The 14,680-nt window shown below is 51.2% G+C and overlaps 2 protein-coding genes across 3 annotated transcripts in view; both read left to right on the top strand.

The window, feature by feature from the left end:
- Positions 1-1,020: 1,020 nt before the first annotated feature.
- Positions 1,021-5,604, top strand: FADD (Fas associated via death domain). Of its 2 annotated transcripts, none has more exons than XM_001100468.5 (2): positions 1,021-1,941; positions 4,329-5,604. In XM_001100468.5, the coding sequence occupies exons 1-2, from the start codon at positions 1,449-1,451 to the stop codon at positions 4,667-4,669; spliced, it is 834 nt and encodes a 277-aa protein (XP_001100468.4). In that variant the 5' UTR covers positions 1,021-1,448; the 3' UTR covers positions 4,670-5,604. The 2 variants fall into 2 exon arrangements, with proteins under 2 accessions (XP_001100468.4, XP_077817943.1); XM_077961817.1 differs by having other exon boundaries at positions 1,021-2,206.
- PPFIA1 (PTPRF interacting protein alpha 1) overlaps positions 4,568-14,680 on the top strand; it is a 171,216-nt gene continuing 161,103 nt past the window's right edge. Inside the window, exon 1 of the mRNA XM_077961808.1 lies at positions 4,568-4,864. The gene's annotated coding sequence lies outside the window, so the exon portion shown is untranslated. The remainder of the gene's footprint in view (positions 4,865-14,680) is intronic.

Here is a 14,680-nt window from a genome sequence, read left to right as displayed (position 1 = left end):
GCCTGGCCAACAGGGTGAAGCCCCGTCTCTACTAAAAATACAAAAATTAGCTGGGTGTGGTGGTGCACGCCTATAGTCCCAGCTACTCAGGAGGCTGAAGCAGGAGAATTGTTTGAACTCGGAAGGTAGAGGTTGCAGTGGGCCCAGATGGTGCCACTGCACTCCAGCCTGAGCCATAGATGGAGACTCTGTCTAAAAAAAGAAAAAAAAAGGAGATTCGTGGTTGGTGGGGGAGGGGAGGAGTAAATGCTAACAGGTTTCTTCTTGGTGTGATGAAAATGTCCTAAAGTTAGACAGCAGTAAGGGTTGCACAACCTTGTGACCACATTGAAAACCACTGAAGTGTAACTTTAAAAGGGTGAATTGTATGGTATGTGAATTATATCTCAATTAAAAAAACAAACTCAACTGGCATCACCCCCTGCCCCACCCTGTAGTAAAGCTGGGTCCTTGTTGGCTGGTGAGGGCTCTCCTAATCTGCACCCCCTCCTCACCTCCAGACCCACGGCCTCGCTGCTCCTGGAACCCCAGCCCTCCCCTGTGCTCTGCTCTTCTGTTCTCCGTGTGCCCAACTCTTCCCCCCACACCTAGGTACCTGGCTCCTCCCAGCCTTCACCTGCACCTTTACAGAGACCCCATCAGACCACCCGGCCCCCCACCCTCCATACGCCCACCCCGTGAACAGACTCCCTTTCCCCTGGCTCTTCTGAATTTCTGGCATACTGTATGATTTCCTTATTTTTATTTTTTTAATAGAGATGGGGTCTTGCTATGTTACCCAGGCTGGTCTCGAACTCCTGGGCTCAATCAATCCTGCCTCAGCCTCCCAAAGTGCAGGCATTGCAGGCTAAGCCACCATGCCCACCACGACCTTATCTTCTGGAGCGTGTCGCTTTTGTACTTATGATGTAAACTCCGGGCACGCAGGGACCCTCGAACTTCGCTAATTTGTCCCCAGCCCCTACTACCTGACACAGTAGGCGCTCAATAATGTTGATTTAATAAAAGATTGTTACTTTGGAAATCATGTATTATTTAAATCACATTTTTAAACACAAATAAACTTCTGAGTAGTGTTTTCTGCACACACAAGAGGTCCCCAGGGGCACCAAAGAACGCATTTTCCACGTTTGTCCCTAAACGTTAACGCATAAGTAACGCTTGTCACTAACAGGTGTGAGGTCACGTGACGTTCGGGCTGCGCCCTCCCCGGCCCGACCCTGCCCTGCACACAGTAGGGCCGCACTGCGCTTTGCAAGCAGGTGGACTCTGCAGAGGCGCGACCGCCCTCACCGCAGAGAGCTGAGCCGCCTGCACAGTCTCTGGACACCCAAGACCCCACCTCCCACCCGGAAAAGAGACGATCCGCCGGGCGCAGGCGCAGACGCCACTCCCGGCCGCTGCGCCGCCAGCCAGGGCGGAAACGGCTACGGCTTCGCTCGGGGCGCATGCGCGGTTCCCGGAGTTTTCGCGAGATAACAGTCCAAAAGGCGCCTTGGTCGACTTCCGGTAGGGGATCCGGCACAGAAGTGCACGGCCGAGGGTGGAACTTTGGGCTGCTGGGCAAGCGGCGATACGTGGCCAGGGCCAGACAGCCGAAGACAGCGGGCGCGCCACCGGCCAGGCCACAGTCCCGGCCGCCTGCAGGCCCTGCCATGGACCCGTTCCTGGTGCTGCTGCACTCGGTGTCGTCCAGCCTGTCGAGCAGCGAGCTGACCGAGCTCAAGTTCCTATGCCTCGGGCGCGTGAGCAAGCGCAAGCTGGAGCGCGTGCAGAGCGGCCTGGACCTCTTCTCCGTACTGCTGGAGCAGAACGACCTGGAGCCCGGGCACACCGACCTCCTGCGCGAGCTGCTCGTCTCCCTGCGGCGCCACGACCTGCTGCGGCGCCTCGACGACTTCGAGGCGGGGGTGGCGGCCGGGGCCGCGCCTGGGGAAGAAGGTGGGCTCCGGGTCGGGCCGAGGGAGCCAGGGCCTGGTCGTCCGGATGTAGGTGCTGCGAGGCTCCTCCCGTTGGCCTCCAGGCGCTTCCCCTTTGCCGGGTTTGATTTGCGTGGGTTTTCTCCGTACCACCCTGGCTTTGCAGATGGGAGAGCCAAAAACGCAGAAAAGTTCACTTACTCAAGGTTGCAGGGCCTGGACACGCGCAGTTCTTTTTCTTCCACCCCATTCTGCCCGGGTAAATTAGAAAACTCACTGAAGAAAAGGTGAGGAGGAGTCAGAGAAGGTGCGGGGGAGGGGCAGAGGTTGGGTGAGCCTGCTCGCATCATTTCCCTTCTGTCTCGGAATATATCCAGGGACTGCCCTTCTCGGCTGTCTGAGAGTAATACTGTCATTCAGTAACTCTTACCCAGGGGCTTACAGTGTGCCGCTTACCCCTCTAACAGCCAAATATAATTTTCGCAGTAGCCCTGTGGCTGAGATACTGTTACCTATCACTGTTCGCATTTTACAGAGGACAGGACTGTGGCTCACAGGTCAAGTGGCTTGCGGAAATGCGCAGCCGATAACTAACAGAGCTAGGCTTGAACCGAGCAGTCCGGCATCCGGATGGGTGGTGGTAGCCCCTGCACTGCCACTCTGGTCAAGTTCATTGTGGAGTGGCTTCCTGTCCTGCTCTCGGTCACTCCCCCTCCACCCTCGCCTGTGGCTTGCGGCAGCTTCCAGGATAAAAATGAGAAACCCTGAGTACAGCAGTTTCTCAGCCCTACCCCCTTGTTCTCAGAGGCGGGAGAGGCGTGGGAGTGCACTGGGGACGCCTCTCAGAGGCTTTCAAACTGTGGCCTGGAATCCACCATTCAGTCACGAATCAGGGCATCAGTGTGACACCATGGGTTTCACTCTATAAGGACTAGTGCCTGTTCAGGGCGGGATGGACAGAACAGCTCTGCCTGAAAACAGTCAAGTCCAGATTTTAAAAAAACAAAAGTGCTGAACAAGCACAACAGGACGGGATTCATGGATATTTAATGTCTGGAAAAACACTGATAAATTGCATTTTACAGGCAGTCCGCGAAACATAGCTGACATTTGAGATGTATGTGTGCTTGGTTTATGTCGTCACGTAGTTAACTGTGTGCTGGAAGAAGTACACCAGAACGTGAACAGTGGGTGTAGGCAGGTTGGTAGTAGGTGATCTGCCTCCCTCCTTCCCAGAAGTTCAGCATAGTGGTTAAGGGTGGACTTTGGCACCGCACTGTCAGGGTTTCAGAACATGGCTCTGCCATGGGTTAGCTACACAATCTCAGGAATGTCCATCAGCTTCCCTGTGCCTGAGTTTCCTCATCTGTACAGTCATAACACAGTGCCCAGCCCACACGGCTGTCAGAGCTGCAGGAGCTGGTACACCTGCTAATGGTGTCTCAGAATTGCCAGGAGCGGTCCAAGCAGCACCCTGTCCTGCCTCTCCTTTCCTCTCTTCATGTTCCAGAAATGGCCTTTTATGGTCTTGTGACCAGCTCCCTGATCTCAGTGGTGATGTCAGCAGATGAGGAGTATGGTAGCCAGGGACTGAAGACTGGTGGTCAGTCGGGGCAGCTTTCAAAATAACAGTTGGAGTGCCTGCTAGTTTCCTGTGATTGCCATAACAAATGATCACAAATCTGGTGGCCTAAAGCGATAGAAATCTATCCCCTCAGTCTGGAGGCCAGAAAGCTGAACAAGCAGGGTGCCACAGACCCGCACACCCTCTAAATGTTGTTGGGGAGGGTCCTTCCACGTCTCTTCCGCTTTGTGGTGGCTCCAGGCATTCTTTGACTTGTGGCCGCTTCACTCCAGGCTCACACAGCCTTCCCTGTGTGTCTCCTACAAGGATGCCTGTCACTGGTGCATCCAGGTCATCCAGGATGATCTCTCAAGACCCTCAGCTTTCCTTTGCAAAGACCCGTTTTCCAAAGAAGTTAACCTTCATGGTTGCAGCAGTTTCACATGAACATCCCTTGAGGTGACATCATTCAACCTGCTGTAGGGCAGGATGTGGGATCAACCCTATTTTCTTCCCTCCGACAACTCCCCAGCCCGTCCCTCAGTGTCTCCTGCCCTCAGTAGGTAGCTCTACTGCAACTTCCTTTGGCACTTGAGTCTTCAGTGGGCCACACCTCCTAGGATAGTATTGGAGAGCAGGGGGTTTGCCTGAGGTGGAATCAGGCCACTCTTGGGCATTTGGTGACAGCCCCTCTGCTGCCAGGCGACTCTAGCCTCTACGGAGGAGCTCGTGTAGGTACCTCTGTCCCCTGAGCACTCGGCGTCAGTGCTGAAGAGCCCTGGGGAGGGTTGTGGGGTTGCTTGTCTCCAAACCCCCGGTAAACCGCTCTGTTCTTTCCTTCTCAGACCTGTGTGCAGCATTTAACGTCATATGTGATAATGTGGGGAAAGACTGGAGAAGGCTGGCTCGTCAGCTCAAAGTCTCAGACGCCAAGATCGACAGCATCGAGGACAGATACCCCCGCAACCTGACAGAGCGCGTGCGGGAGTCACTGAGAACCTGGAAGAACGCAGAGAAGGAGAACGCCACGGTGGCCTGCCTGGTGGCGGCTCTCAGGGCCTGCCAGATGAACCTGGTGGCCGACCTGGTACAAGAGGTGCAGCAGGCCCGGGACCTCCAGAACAGGAGTGGGGCCATGTCCCCGATGTCATGGAACTCGGACGCATCCACCTCCGAAGCATCCTGATGGGCCGCTGCTCTGCCCTGGTGGACCACAGGCATCGGCGCAGCCTGGAGTTCGGTTCTCTCCGGGAAGGTAGCCCAGCACTGTGAAGACCCAGCAGGAAGCCAGGCTGAGTGAGCCACAGACCAGCTGCTTCTGAACTCAAGCTGCATTTATTGATACCTCTCCCGCACCAGGCCGGGCTTGGGCCCTGCACAGGTATTTCCATTTCTTCCTCACTATCAGTCTGAGCAAGATCCTGTTGTTTCCACTAAACGAACTCCTACGGGAGTAGCTGGAAAGTTGGAACCGTGTCCAGCACAGAAGGAATCTGTGCAGATGAGCAGTCTCACTGTTACTCCACAGCGGAGGAGACCAGCTCAGAGGCCCAGGAACCCGGAGCAAAGCAGGGAGGTGTGGGAGAACTGGGATATGAACCCCCGCCATCCGGCACCAGAGCCCGTGCTCAACCACTGTGTTGTTCTGCTGCCCCCGCAGTTGGCAGCGAGGCTGTTTTGTCCTGTTTCCTTGGAGGCCACCGCGGCAGACCTGGACACTAGGGTCAGGCGGGGTGGCGTGGCGGGGAGAGGCGTTGCTGGGGTCGGGGTGGGGAGACCTGGTTGGCCGTGGTCCAGCTCTTGGCCCCTGCGTGAGTTGAGTCTCCTCTCTGAGACTGCTAAGTAGGGACAGTGATGGTTGCCAGGACGAACTGAGATAATATCTGTTTGGTGCTCATGAGTGACGGACACACAGCACTCTAAATCTTCCTTGTAAGGATTATGGGTCCTGCGATTCTACAGTTTCTTACTATTTTGTATCAAAACCACTATCTTTCTGATAACAGAATTGTCAAGGCAGCGGGATCTTGTGTCTTTAAAAAGCAGTCCTCTTGTTTCTAAGGTAATCCCGTTAAAACACTTGACTTTACAACTTCCATATTACAAAGAATTTTCCATTCCTGTTGGTGATTCTTTCATTTCGGATATGCTGGTTAGTCCCAGTACCGCCGGTTTCAGGATCCCTGTCAAGGCCTCCAGCCTGGGATGGGGCGGCTGGATTTCCTGACAGCTCGCTAGCTGCTCATGAGCAGGGTCTGCCCTTAGCGAACGGTGATCTGCTAGGGTAGCTTTTGCCACTCTTAGAATTTCCCTGCCCCACCAAGAGAATCAGAATCAAAGCCAAGTGGCTGTTCTCTGTCCCAGCTCACCAGCTGTGACGTGGGTAAGTCCAGTGTGCCGTGCTGTAGGTGGGATCTCAGCCAAGGCCGCAGGACACTGTCCACACTAAGCTGTGGACCCCGGCCTTTGAGCCCCTCCACACCGTCGCCTGACACTTCCAGATGCCAGACACCTTGCTAGGAGCAAAGGCTCTACTATGCGATCGATCGCACGTCTGCACTCCAGCCTGGGTGACAGAGCAAGACTCCATTTCAAAAAATAAAAATAAGCAGTGAGATTTCGCCCAGAACCCCAGAGGCCAGGCCCCAGGTCATTCTGTTGCCTCACTGGCCCACAGAGCCCTTGGGCCCAGCTTCTGCCTCTGGTCCTGAGATGTCGCCTCTCACCCCCCTGTCTCTGCAGCTGAGACGGGAGAGGCAGAGGCAGAGCGTTTGCCTGCCACTGACATGAAGGGCTGCTCCAAGGGGAAGGCGTTCTGGATCTTCAGAACCTCTCTGGGGCAGGACAGCGCCACCCCCCCACCCTAAGTGGAGGCTGCTGCAGTTTTCGCACATGGATTTCTTAAAGCAACTTGAAAAACAAATTCCATGTTTTTTTTTGTTTTTTGTTTTTTTTCTTTTACTATCAGGTAGAATTTGTGTTTCTGGAAAAGGTACACACAGATCTTGGGCTTACTTGAAAGCTGGAGGTAACAGCCACCTCTTGCTCTCTGACTCCTTTTTCCCCTGAGAAAGAAGAGAGAAGACAAGTCCAAATGTCTGTGCTTTGTGGGGGACTTCAAGGGAATTTGATCAAGCGTTTCCTGAAACAAAGGGTCGACCCTCTGGTCTTCAGGTTCCAGCAGCCTCCCCGCTTCCTGCCCTTCTGCCTTCTGTAACACAGTGCCCCCTCCACGCCGCACTCACACTCGCTGCCAGATTCTCACGGCCGCCCCTCTCCAGGCCTCACTCCCTGGTGCTCCTGAGACCACACCCCTCACAAACTGTACTTGCTCAAGTCACAGGCTGCTGCAGCTTTGTTGTTGTGTCGGAATCTCTAGGGCATCTGACACCTTCCGTGACCATTCGCTCCAGGAGCTCTTCTCTCCGCTCCCCACTGCACTCCTCTCAGGCTTCCTCATGCTCTCCCCCAGCCCCAGCCTCACCCCTCCTCTAGGGAGCACAGCCGTTTCTTAGCCTCACCCATCCTGGGTCCCTGGTACCTGCCAGGTATCTCTGTAGCCCAGATCTTTCTCTTGCCCCAGACCCCAGCTGCCTAGGGGCAGCCTCACAGCGGCTGCTACAGCAATCTACCACATAGTTACCGCCTTAAGCAGCACAAATTTCTCTTACGGTTCTGGAGGCCAGAGGTCCAAAGTGGCTCTCCCTAGTCTACAGATCAGGTGTCAGCAGGCTCCTCCTGGAAGACCTAGATGAGAATCCATGTCTTGCCTTTTGCATCTTCTAGAGGCCGCCTGCAATCTTTAACTCATGGCCCCTCCCTCCATCTTCAGGTCCACAGACGAGCATCTTCCCATCTCTCTGACTGATTCTCCTGCTTCTCTCTTACAAAAACTCTTGTGACTGCATTGGGCCACCTGGATAACCCAGGATCCTCTTCCCATCTCAGCATCCTTAATTTAAACACATCTGCAGAATTTCTTTGCCATGTAAGGGAACATATTCACAGATCCCAGGGATTAGGACATGGGTACTGCCAGGCGTGCAAGCCACACCTCACATTCAGCCTCCCTGCAGTCTGAGCCGCGTTCCATGCCTGACACCACCGTCTAGTCAGTTGCCCAAGCCACAAACCCTCCTTCCTCTCCCCACTGTCACTCTCTTCCGTCAATTAAAACTGAGCCCTGGGCCAGGTGCAGTGGCTTTCATCTGTAATCCCTGCCCTTTGGGAGGCTGAGGGGGGAGGATCACTTGAACCCAGGAGTTTTAAGGCCAGCCTGGCCAACATAGGGAAACCTCATCTCTAAAAAAAAAAAAAAAAAAAGTAAAAATAAATGTAGCTGGATGTGGTCGTGTGCACCTGTGCTCCCAGCTACTCGGGAGACTGAGGCAGGAGGATTGCTTGAGCCCAGGAGGATGAGGCTGCAGTGAGCCGTGATCACACTACTGCAATCCAGCCTGGGTAACAGAGCAAGACCCTCCCTCAAAAAAAGTAAAAACAAAACTGAGCACCAGGTCCCACACCTTGTAACTCACAAGTGTTTCTCCTGTCCACCTCTTCTGCTCCCTGCTGCCACCCCCACTCCTAGTGGGGCCTCAGCGCTTTCCACTGGACAACTACAGTGAGTGACCTCCCAATTCATCTCCCGCCTCTACCGCTGCCCCCTGCCCCCTCCACTCATCCAGCCTGTGTCCCGTCAGCAGCCAGAAATAAACTGAGTCATGACAGTCCCCTGACTCTTCTTAGAAGCCGTGAGCTCTGCCACATTTTTTCATTTTACAATTTTTTCTGTGATAATTAATCTGAGTCATCTTGCTGACTGCTTGCGAGCCACACAAATCCTGTGTGAATTGCATTTGGAATCAGACAGGCAAACGACGTGGGGTACCATGTGCTCATGCCAGAGTGACCCGTCCCCCAGTGTCTGCTGAGATAAAGGCAAGACTTCTCTTTTACAGGGAAATTTGCAGTTGAAAGACACTTCCATCAAAGAAGCCCTTAGTTTCTTGAATCATTTACTAAGTTGAGACCCCGTGGCAAGAATCATGGATGCCAACCCCAGTAATGGTCACCAAGGAACAGAGGCCAATTCAATGCATGAATGGGGTCCTCATGGAAAGCCAAATGACGTATGATTTAAGTTTTTAAGGTGTGGCTCAAATAGAAAAAGAATATCGTAGGCCATTTGAGTCACCCCAGGCACATGGCAAGCACAAGGCCTTCCAAACTCCCACGCCTCCTTGATGAGTCTGTAAACGTGAAGCTACAATTTTGTTTCAGCAAAACAGCATCATACGTCCTGTTTAATTCAACAGAATGCACTTCTGTTTGGAATGAATTAAAAATGCTGAGCCCGGCACAGTCGTTCACGCCTATAATCCCAGCACTTTGGGAGGCAGAGGTGGGAGATCTCTTGAAGCCAAGAGTTCAAAAGCCTGGGCTGCAAAGCAAGACTCCACATCTAAAAAATAATAATAATAAATAAATTAGGCCGGGTGTGGTGGCTCATACCTGTAATCTGAGCACTTTGGGAGGCCGAGGCATGCAGATCATGTGAGGTCACTAGTTCAAGACCAGCCTGGCCAACATGGTGAAATCTCATCTCTACTAAAAATACAAAACTAGCTGGGTGTGGTGGTACATGGCCGTAGACCCAGCTAATCGGGAGGTTGGGGCAGAAGAACTGCTTGAACCTGGCAGGGGGAGGTTGCACTGAGCCAAGATCACGCCACTGCACTCCAGCCTGGGCAACAGAACAAAACTCCTTCTCAAAATAAAATAAAAAATAATAAAATAAAATAAATTAGCTGGCCATAGTGGTATATTCCTGTAGTTCCAGCTACCTGGGAGGCTGAGGCAGGAGGATCACTTGAGCCCAGGAGTTCGAGGCTACAGTGAGCCATCATTGCGCCGCTGTACAAGCCTGGGCAGCAGAGCAAGACCCTGTCTCAAAAGCAAACAAAAGAAAAGAAAGGAAAAAATAATAATCATACCTGACGTTAAATATGTGATTAATCTAAATTCAAGTTTTTTAGGCTTCTCTCTCCCTAATTTGCAATTTTATTGGCGATTTATAGTTTCCAAGGGCTAGACACATAGGCTTATATTATATTCCACATCTGGCTATACATTTGTGCCTATTGATGTTTCATTATTGAAACGAAAACCTGGTCATCACTAGGAGTCTGGGACAATGTTTTACTCCTGCCAAATCGGTTTCTGACTGGAGAAGCCCAGCTACAGAGTCCCCATGCCCCTCAGGATGAAATCTTAATCCACGCGTCATCATGCATGGGACGGGGTACACGACTGTACAGAGCCCAGCCCGGTGCCACGTTCCCTCCACAGCAAGGCTCTCACCTCACCCCCTCCCACAGCCCTTGCCCCGGCTGTCTCCTCTCCCTGCAGCCTTCCTCACTCTCCACCCCAAGCCCCCCCAGCTCAGAAGACGTTCTGATGCAGTCTTGCCCATGCACCTACTCTCACAGTGGGACCCCTGCACCCCGCACCCATGTCCGGGTCCTGTTCCGCCCAGCATGGCTCCCTGAGGGCCGCTTCCAGCACTTTCCAGCGGCTTCTGAGTGAAAGCTTATTCTGTGTTTGCTGAGTGAATTAATAAGTAAACAGCAGCGATCAAAGGCCCACTAGTGTCTCTCAGGGGCTCTCTGAGTTCCTTGCAAGCAGGAAAACAAAAGATGCCTCCGCCCCAGGGTTTCAGATTCCTGGATTCCCGTTCAGCTTTCACTTTTGGTTGGGCTGGGAAGTCAGCCGGGCTGGGAAAGCACTTGCCCTGCAGTGGGCACGAGCAGGACAAGCGGGCGTCTTCTCAGGGGAGCCAGGTATGCCCCTTGGTCTGTCACCCATGCATCATATGCCCCTGTGCCCTGAGCCTCTGCTCCCCGCCCTTGATCCACATACCCCTGCCCCGGTGCCCTTCGGTCTGACCAGGCCCAGTGAGCTCCTTCTGTAATTTTGCGAAGAACAGGTTGGTGCTTTAAGAAAAACCTGTTATGCTTTTACTTCAATGTCCAGTTCACAGAAAAACTGGATGATACTTCTTTAACTTTAGCTAATATGTTTACACACAGAATTTTCTTTACAATTAACGTTTTAAAACTTGCTTAAGGCCGGGCGTGGTGGCTCAAGCCTGTAATCCCAGCACTTTGGGAGGCCGAGACGGGCGGATCACGAGGTCAGGAGATCCAGACCATCCTGGCTAATACGGTGAAACCCCGTCTCTACTAAAAAATACAAAAAACTAGCCGGGCGAGGTGGCGGGCGCCTGTAGTCCCAGCTACTCGGGAGGCTGAGGCAGGAGAATGGCATGAACCCAGGAGGCGGAGCTTGCAGTGAGCTGAGATCCGGCCACTGCACCCCAGCCTGGGTGACAGAGCGAGACTCCGTCTCAAAAAAAATAATAATAGGCCGGGCGCGGTGGCTCAAGCCTGTAATCCCAGCACTTTGGGAGGCCGAGACGGGCGGATCACGAGGTCAGGAGATCGAGACCATCCTGGCTAACACGGTGAAACCCCGTCTCTACTTAAAAATACAAAAAACTAGCCGGGCGAGGTGGCGGGCGCCTGTAGTCCCAGCTACTCGGGAGGCTGAGGCAGGAGAATGGCGTGAACCCGGGAGGCGGAGCTTGCAGTGAGCTGAGATCCGGCCATTGCACTCCAGCCTGGGCAGCAGAGCGAGACTCCGTCTCAAAAAAAAAAAAAATAATAATAATAATAACTTGCTTAAACCTTCAAAACAATATATATATTTTAACTTTCTAATGTAGGTAAAAATGTACATTCTTATGCCTCCTTATAATCCTTTACCAAAGGTATATTTTACTTTTCTTATACACCTTGCACATAAAGTTTTTTTTTTTTCTATAGTTTTACATTCAGGAGGCCTAGTTACTTTTAAATTATACAACATTTTTGGCATAAATTCTTTTTTCATTTTTCTTTTTCACGATTTTTGCAGACAATTCTTCGACATGCCTCAAGTTTCTGAGTTATTACAAATATTTATTTCTTTAGACAACCGGTTAATTTATTTCAGGACAAGAATTTACCATGCAATACTCTTTTTATATAAATTCCGCCCCCTCTTTTTTTTTTCCTTTTTTTTTCCTTTTTTTTTTCCTTAGGATACTTCTGAACTGGTGAGGTGTGCTTACAATGAGGTTTCCTCTAAAACTTATTTTTTTTTACTTTGTTGTTGTTGTTGTTAGCAAAGCAATTGCCGCTACAGATTGAATGCATTTGGGCCATCCGCGGGTTACTGGGTTAAGGATTTTTTATAGGAAGGCCTCAGTGCTTTTGGGATACACCCTCGTTTACACTGACAACAAAGTGGTATTGGAGTGTTATCGGGTTATGGAGAATACCTTCAGTTATCAATTATAAGTTTTAAATTTACCTTGGCTTTTAAAGAAATGGGGTATACTTTTTTTTTTCATAACTACTTATATATCTCTTTCTTTCTCTCTTTAACTTTGTCTTTCTCTGACTTTCCTTTTGCCTCTGTCTCTTCCTCTCTCTCTCTCTCTGCCTCTTTTCCTCTCTGTCTCTTTCCCTTCTCTCTCTCTGCTGGTCTTTCCTTGCCTCTGCCAGCCTCTTATGCTGCTGTTCTCTCAACCACTGTGTGTTGGGGGCGGGGGGTCTAAAACCGGTTGTAACCAAGTGTCTATGTACAGGAATTGGTCTGGGTTCCCTGGCTTACATGTTACCTTGTGCCATACCTTTGAAACAAGGGACCTGTCCAGGCTTCTTTCTAATGGCCAGCCTACCTCTAATGCTGGCCAGTCTATCTTACACAAAGTTTTAAGTTTTCCTGGTGTCATAGTACTCCATAGTCTCCCTTAAATTCTTTTTTGAAAATTTTCAACGTAGTTCCTAGTAGGGCGGGCTTATTTGTGCCTGACCTATGCTTCTTCAAGACAAAACACGATGCTCACACCACATGCACGCCACAAAACAAAGAATGGATAAAAAGGGCACACACACACTTATGCAGTTTTCACCAAACCAAAATCAGAGTATCCAGAAATCCAAGCCGGGCCAAAACCAAAACCAAAGTATCAAGCAATCCAAGTCAAGTCAAAAACAAAGACCAAAGTGCTGGTACAAGCACACCGTGGGTGATCAGGCCACACTTCCACTCAAATGGAGCGGGCAAGTTCTTAAGACCAGTCCTGTCAAGCAATTCAAACCAAGTCAAAGCCAAAACCAAAGTGCCGATAAAGGCACACTGTGGGTGATCAGGCCACGCTTCCACTCAAATGGAGTGGGTAAGTTTCCAAGACTGGTCTTACCAACTTTTAGATGTCCAGACTCCAAGTGCCTGTTCCTTCCTGGTGTTCAGCCACTGCGTTGATCCTCCACGGGGGCCTGCCACACACTGCTCTTGCGAGGTGTCCTACCGCGGCAAATGCCTGCCCAGGAGCTCTCTCAGGATCCGCATCGCTCTGGCTGGTGGGAGTCTCCTGCAGGGATGTTCCACAGGGCAGGCTTAAGCTGCCTAAGGAGCTGCCTCAACCATCCGCCAATCACCTTACTTCCTAGTCAGGGAACCAAGAAATGTAGCAGGACGAACCGCAGACAAAACTCCTCAGACACCAAGTTAAAGAAGGAAGGGGTTTATTCGGCCGGGGGCATCGACAAGACTGCTGTCTCAAGAGCCCAACTCCCCGTGTGAGCAATTCCTGTCCCTTTTAAGGGCTCACAACTCTAAGGGGGTGTGTGTGAGAGGGTCGTGATTGATTGAGCAAGCAGGGGGTACCTGACTGGGGGCTACGTTCTGATCTGGTAATTAGATCAGAATAAAACAGGATAGGGATTTTCACAGTGCTTTTCTTTTTTTCTTTTTTTTTTTTTTTTTTTTTTTTGAGACGGAGTCTCGCTGTGTCGCCCAGGCTGGAGTGCAGTGGCCGGATCTCAGCTCACTGCAAGCTCCGCCTCCCGGGTTCACGCCATTCTCCGGCCTCAGCCTCCCGAGTAGCTGGGACTACAGGCGCCCGCCACCTCGCCCAGCTAGTTTTTTTGTATTTCTTAATAGAAACAGGGTTTCACCGTGTTAGCCAGGATGGTTTCGATCTCCTGACCTCGTGATCCGCCCGTCTCGGCCTCCCAAAGTGCTGGGATTACAGGCTTGAGCCACCGCGCCCGGCCTTCACAGTGCTTTTCTATACAATGTCTGTAATCTATAGATAACAGAACCGATTAGGTCGGGGTCGATCTTTAACTACCAGCAGGGTGTGGCGCCGGGCTGTCTGCTTGTGGATTTCATTTCTGCCTTTTAGTTTTTACTTTTTCTTTCTTTGGAGGCAGAAATTGGGCATAAGACAATATGAGGGGTGGTCTTCTCCCTTAAACAGGCTACATACCCCCACTTAAAAGGCATAGAGTGGGGCAGACGTGGTGCCTCACACCTATAATCCTGTTGGGAGGCCAAGGCGGGCGGATCACGAGGTCAGGAGATCGAGACCATCCTGGCTAACATGGTGAAACCCCGTCTCTACTAAAAATACAAAAAATTAGCTGGGCATGGTGGCGGGCATCTGTAGTCCCAGCTACTTGGGAGGCTGAGGCAGGAGAATGGCATGAACCCGGGAGGCAGAGCTTGCAGTGAGCCAAGAGGGCACCACTGCACTCCAGCCTGGATGACAAAGCAAGACTCTAAGAAAAAAAAAAAAAAAAAAAAGGCATAGAATGGCAAACTGGATAAAAAGAGAAGACCCAGCTGTTTGCTATCTTCAAGAGACCCATCTCCCATGTAGCTACACCCACAGGTTCAAAGAGGATAGTGAACCAGAAATAAAGCCATACATTTATAACCATCCAATCTTCAACAAAATCAACAAAAACAAGCAAGGAGAGGAAAGAAGCTCCTATTCAATAAATGGTGCTTGGATAACTGGCTAGGCATATGCAGAAGAATGAAACTGGACCCTTGCCTTTCACCACATACAAAAATTAGAACAGACTAAAGATTTAACTGTAAGCCCTCAACTACAAAAATCCTAGAGAAACTCTAAGAAATACCCTCCTCAACACCAGCCAGGGCAAATAATTTATGGCTAAGTCCTCAAAAGCAATTGCAACCAACACAAAAATGATAAGTGGGACCTAATTAAATGAAAGAGCTTCTGCACAGCAAAGAAACTATCAACAGAATGAACAGACAGCCTACAGAATGGGAGAAC

This window comes from Macaca mulatta, chromosome 14 (genome assembly GCF_049350105.2).
Source record: "Macaca mulatta isolate MMU2019108-1 chromosome 14, T2T-MMU8v2.0, whole genome shotgun sequence".
Classification (NCBI taxonomy): Eukaryota; Metazoa; Chordata; class Mammalia; order Primates; family Cercopithecidae; genus Macaca; species Macaca mulatta.
This window is presented reverse-complemented; position numbering and strand designations above follow the sequence as displayed.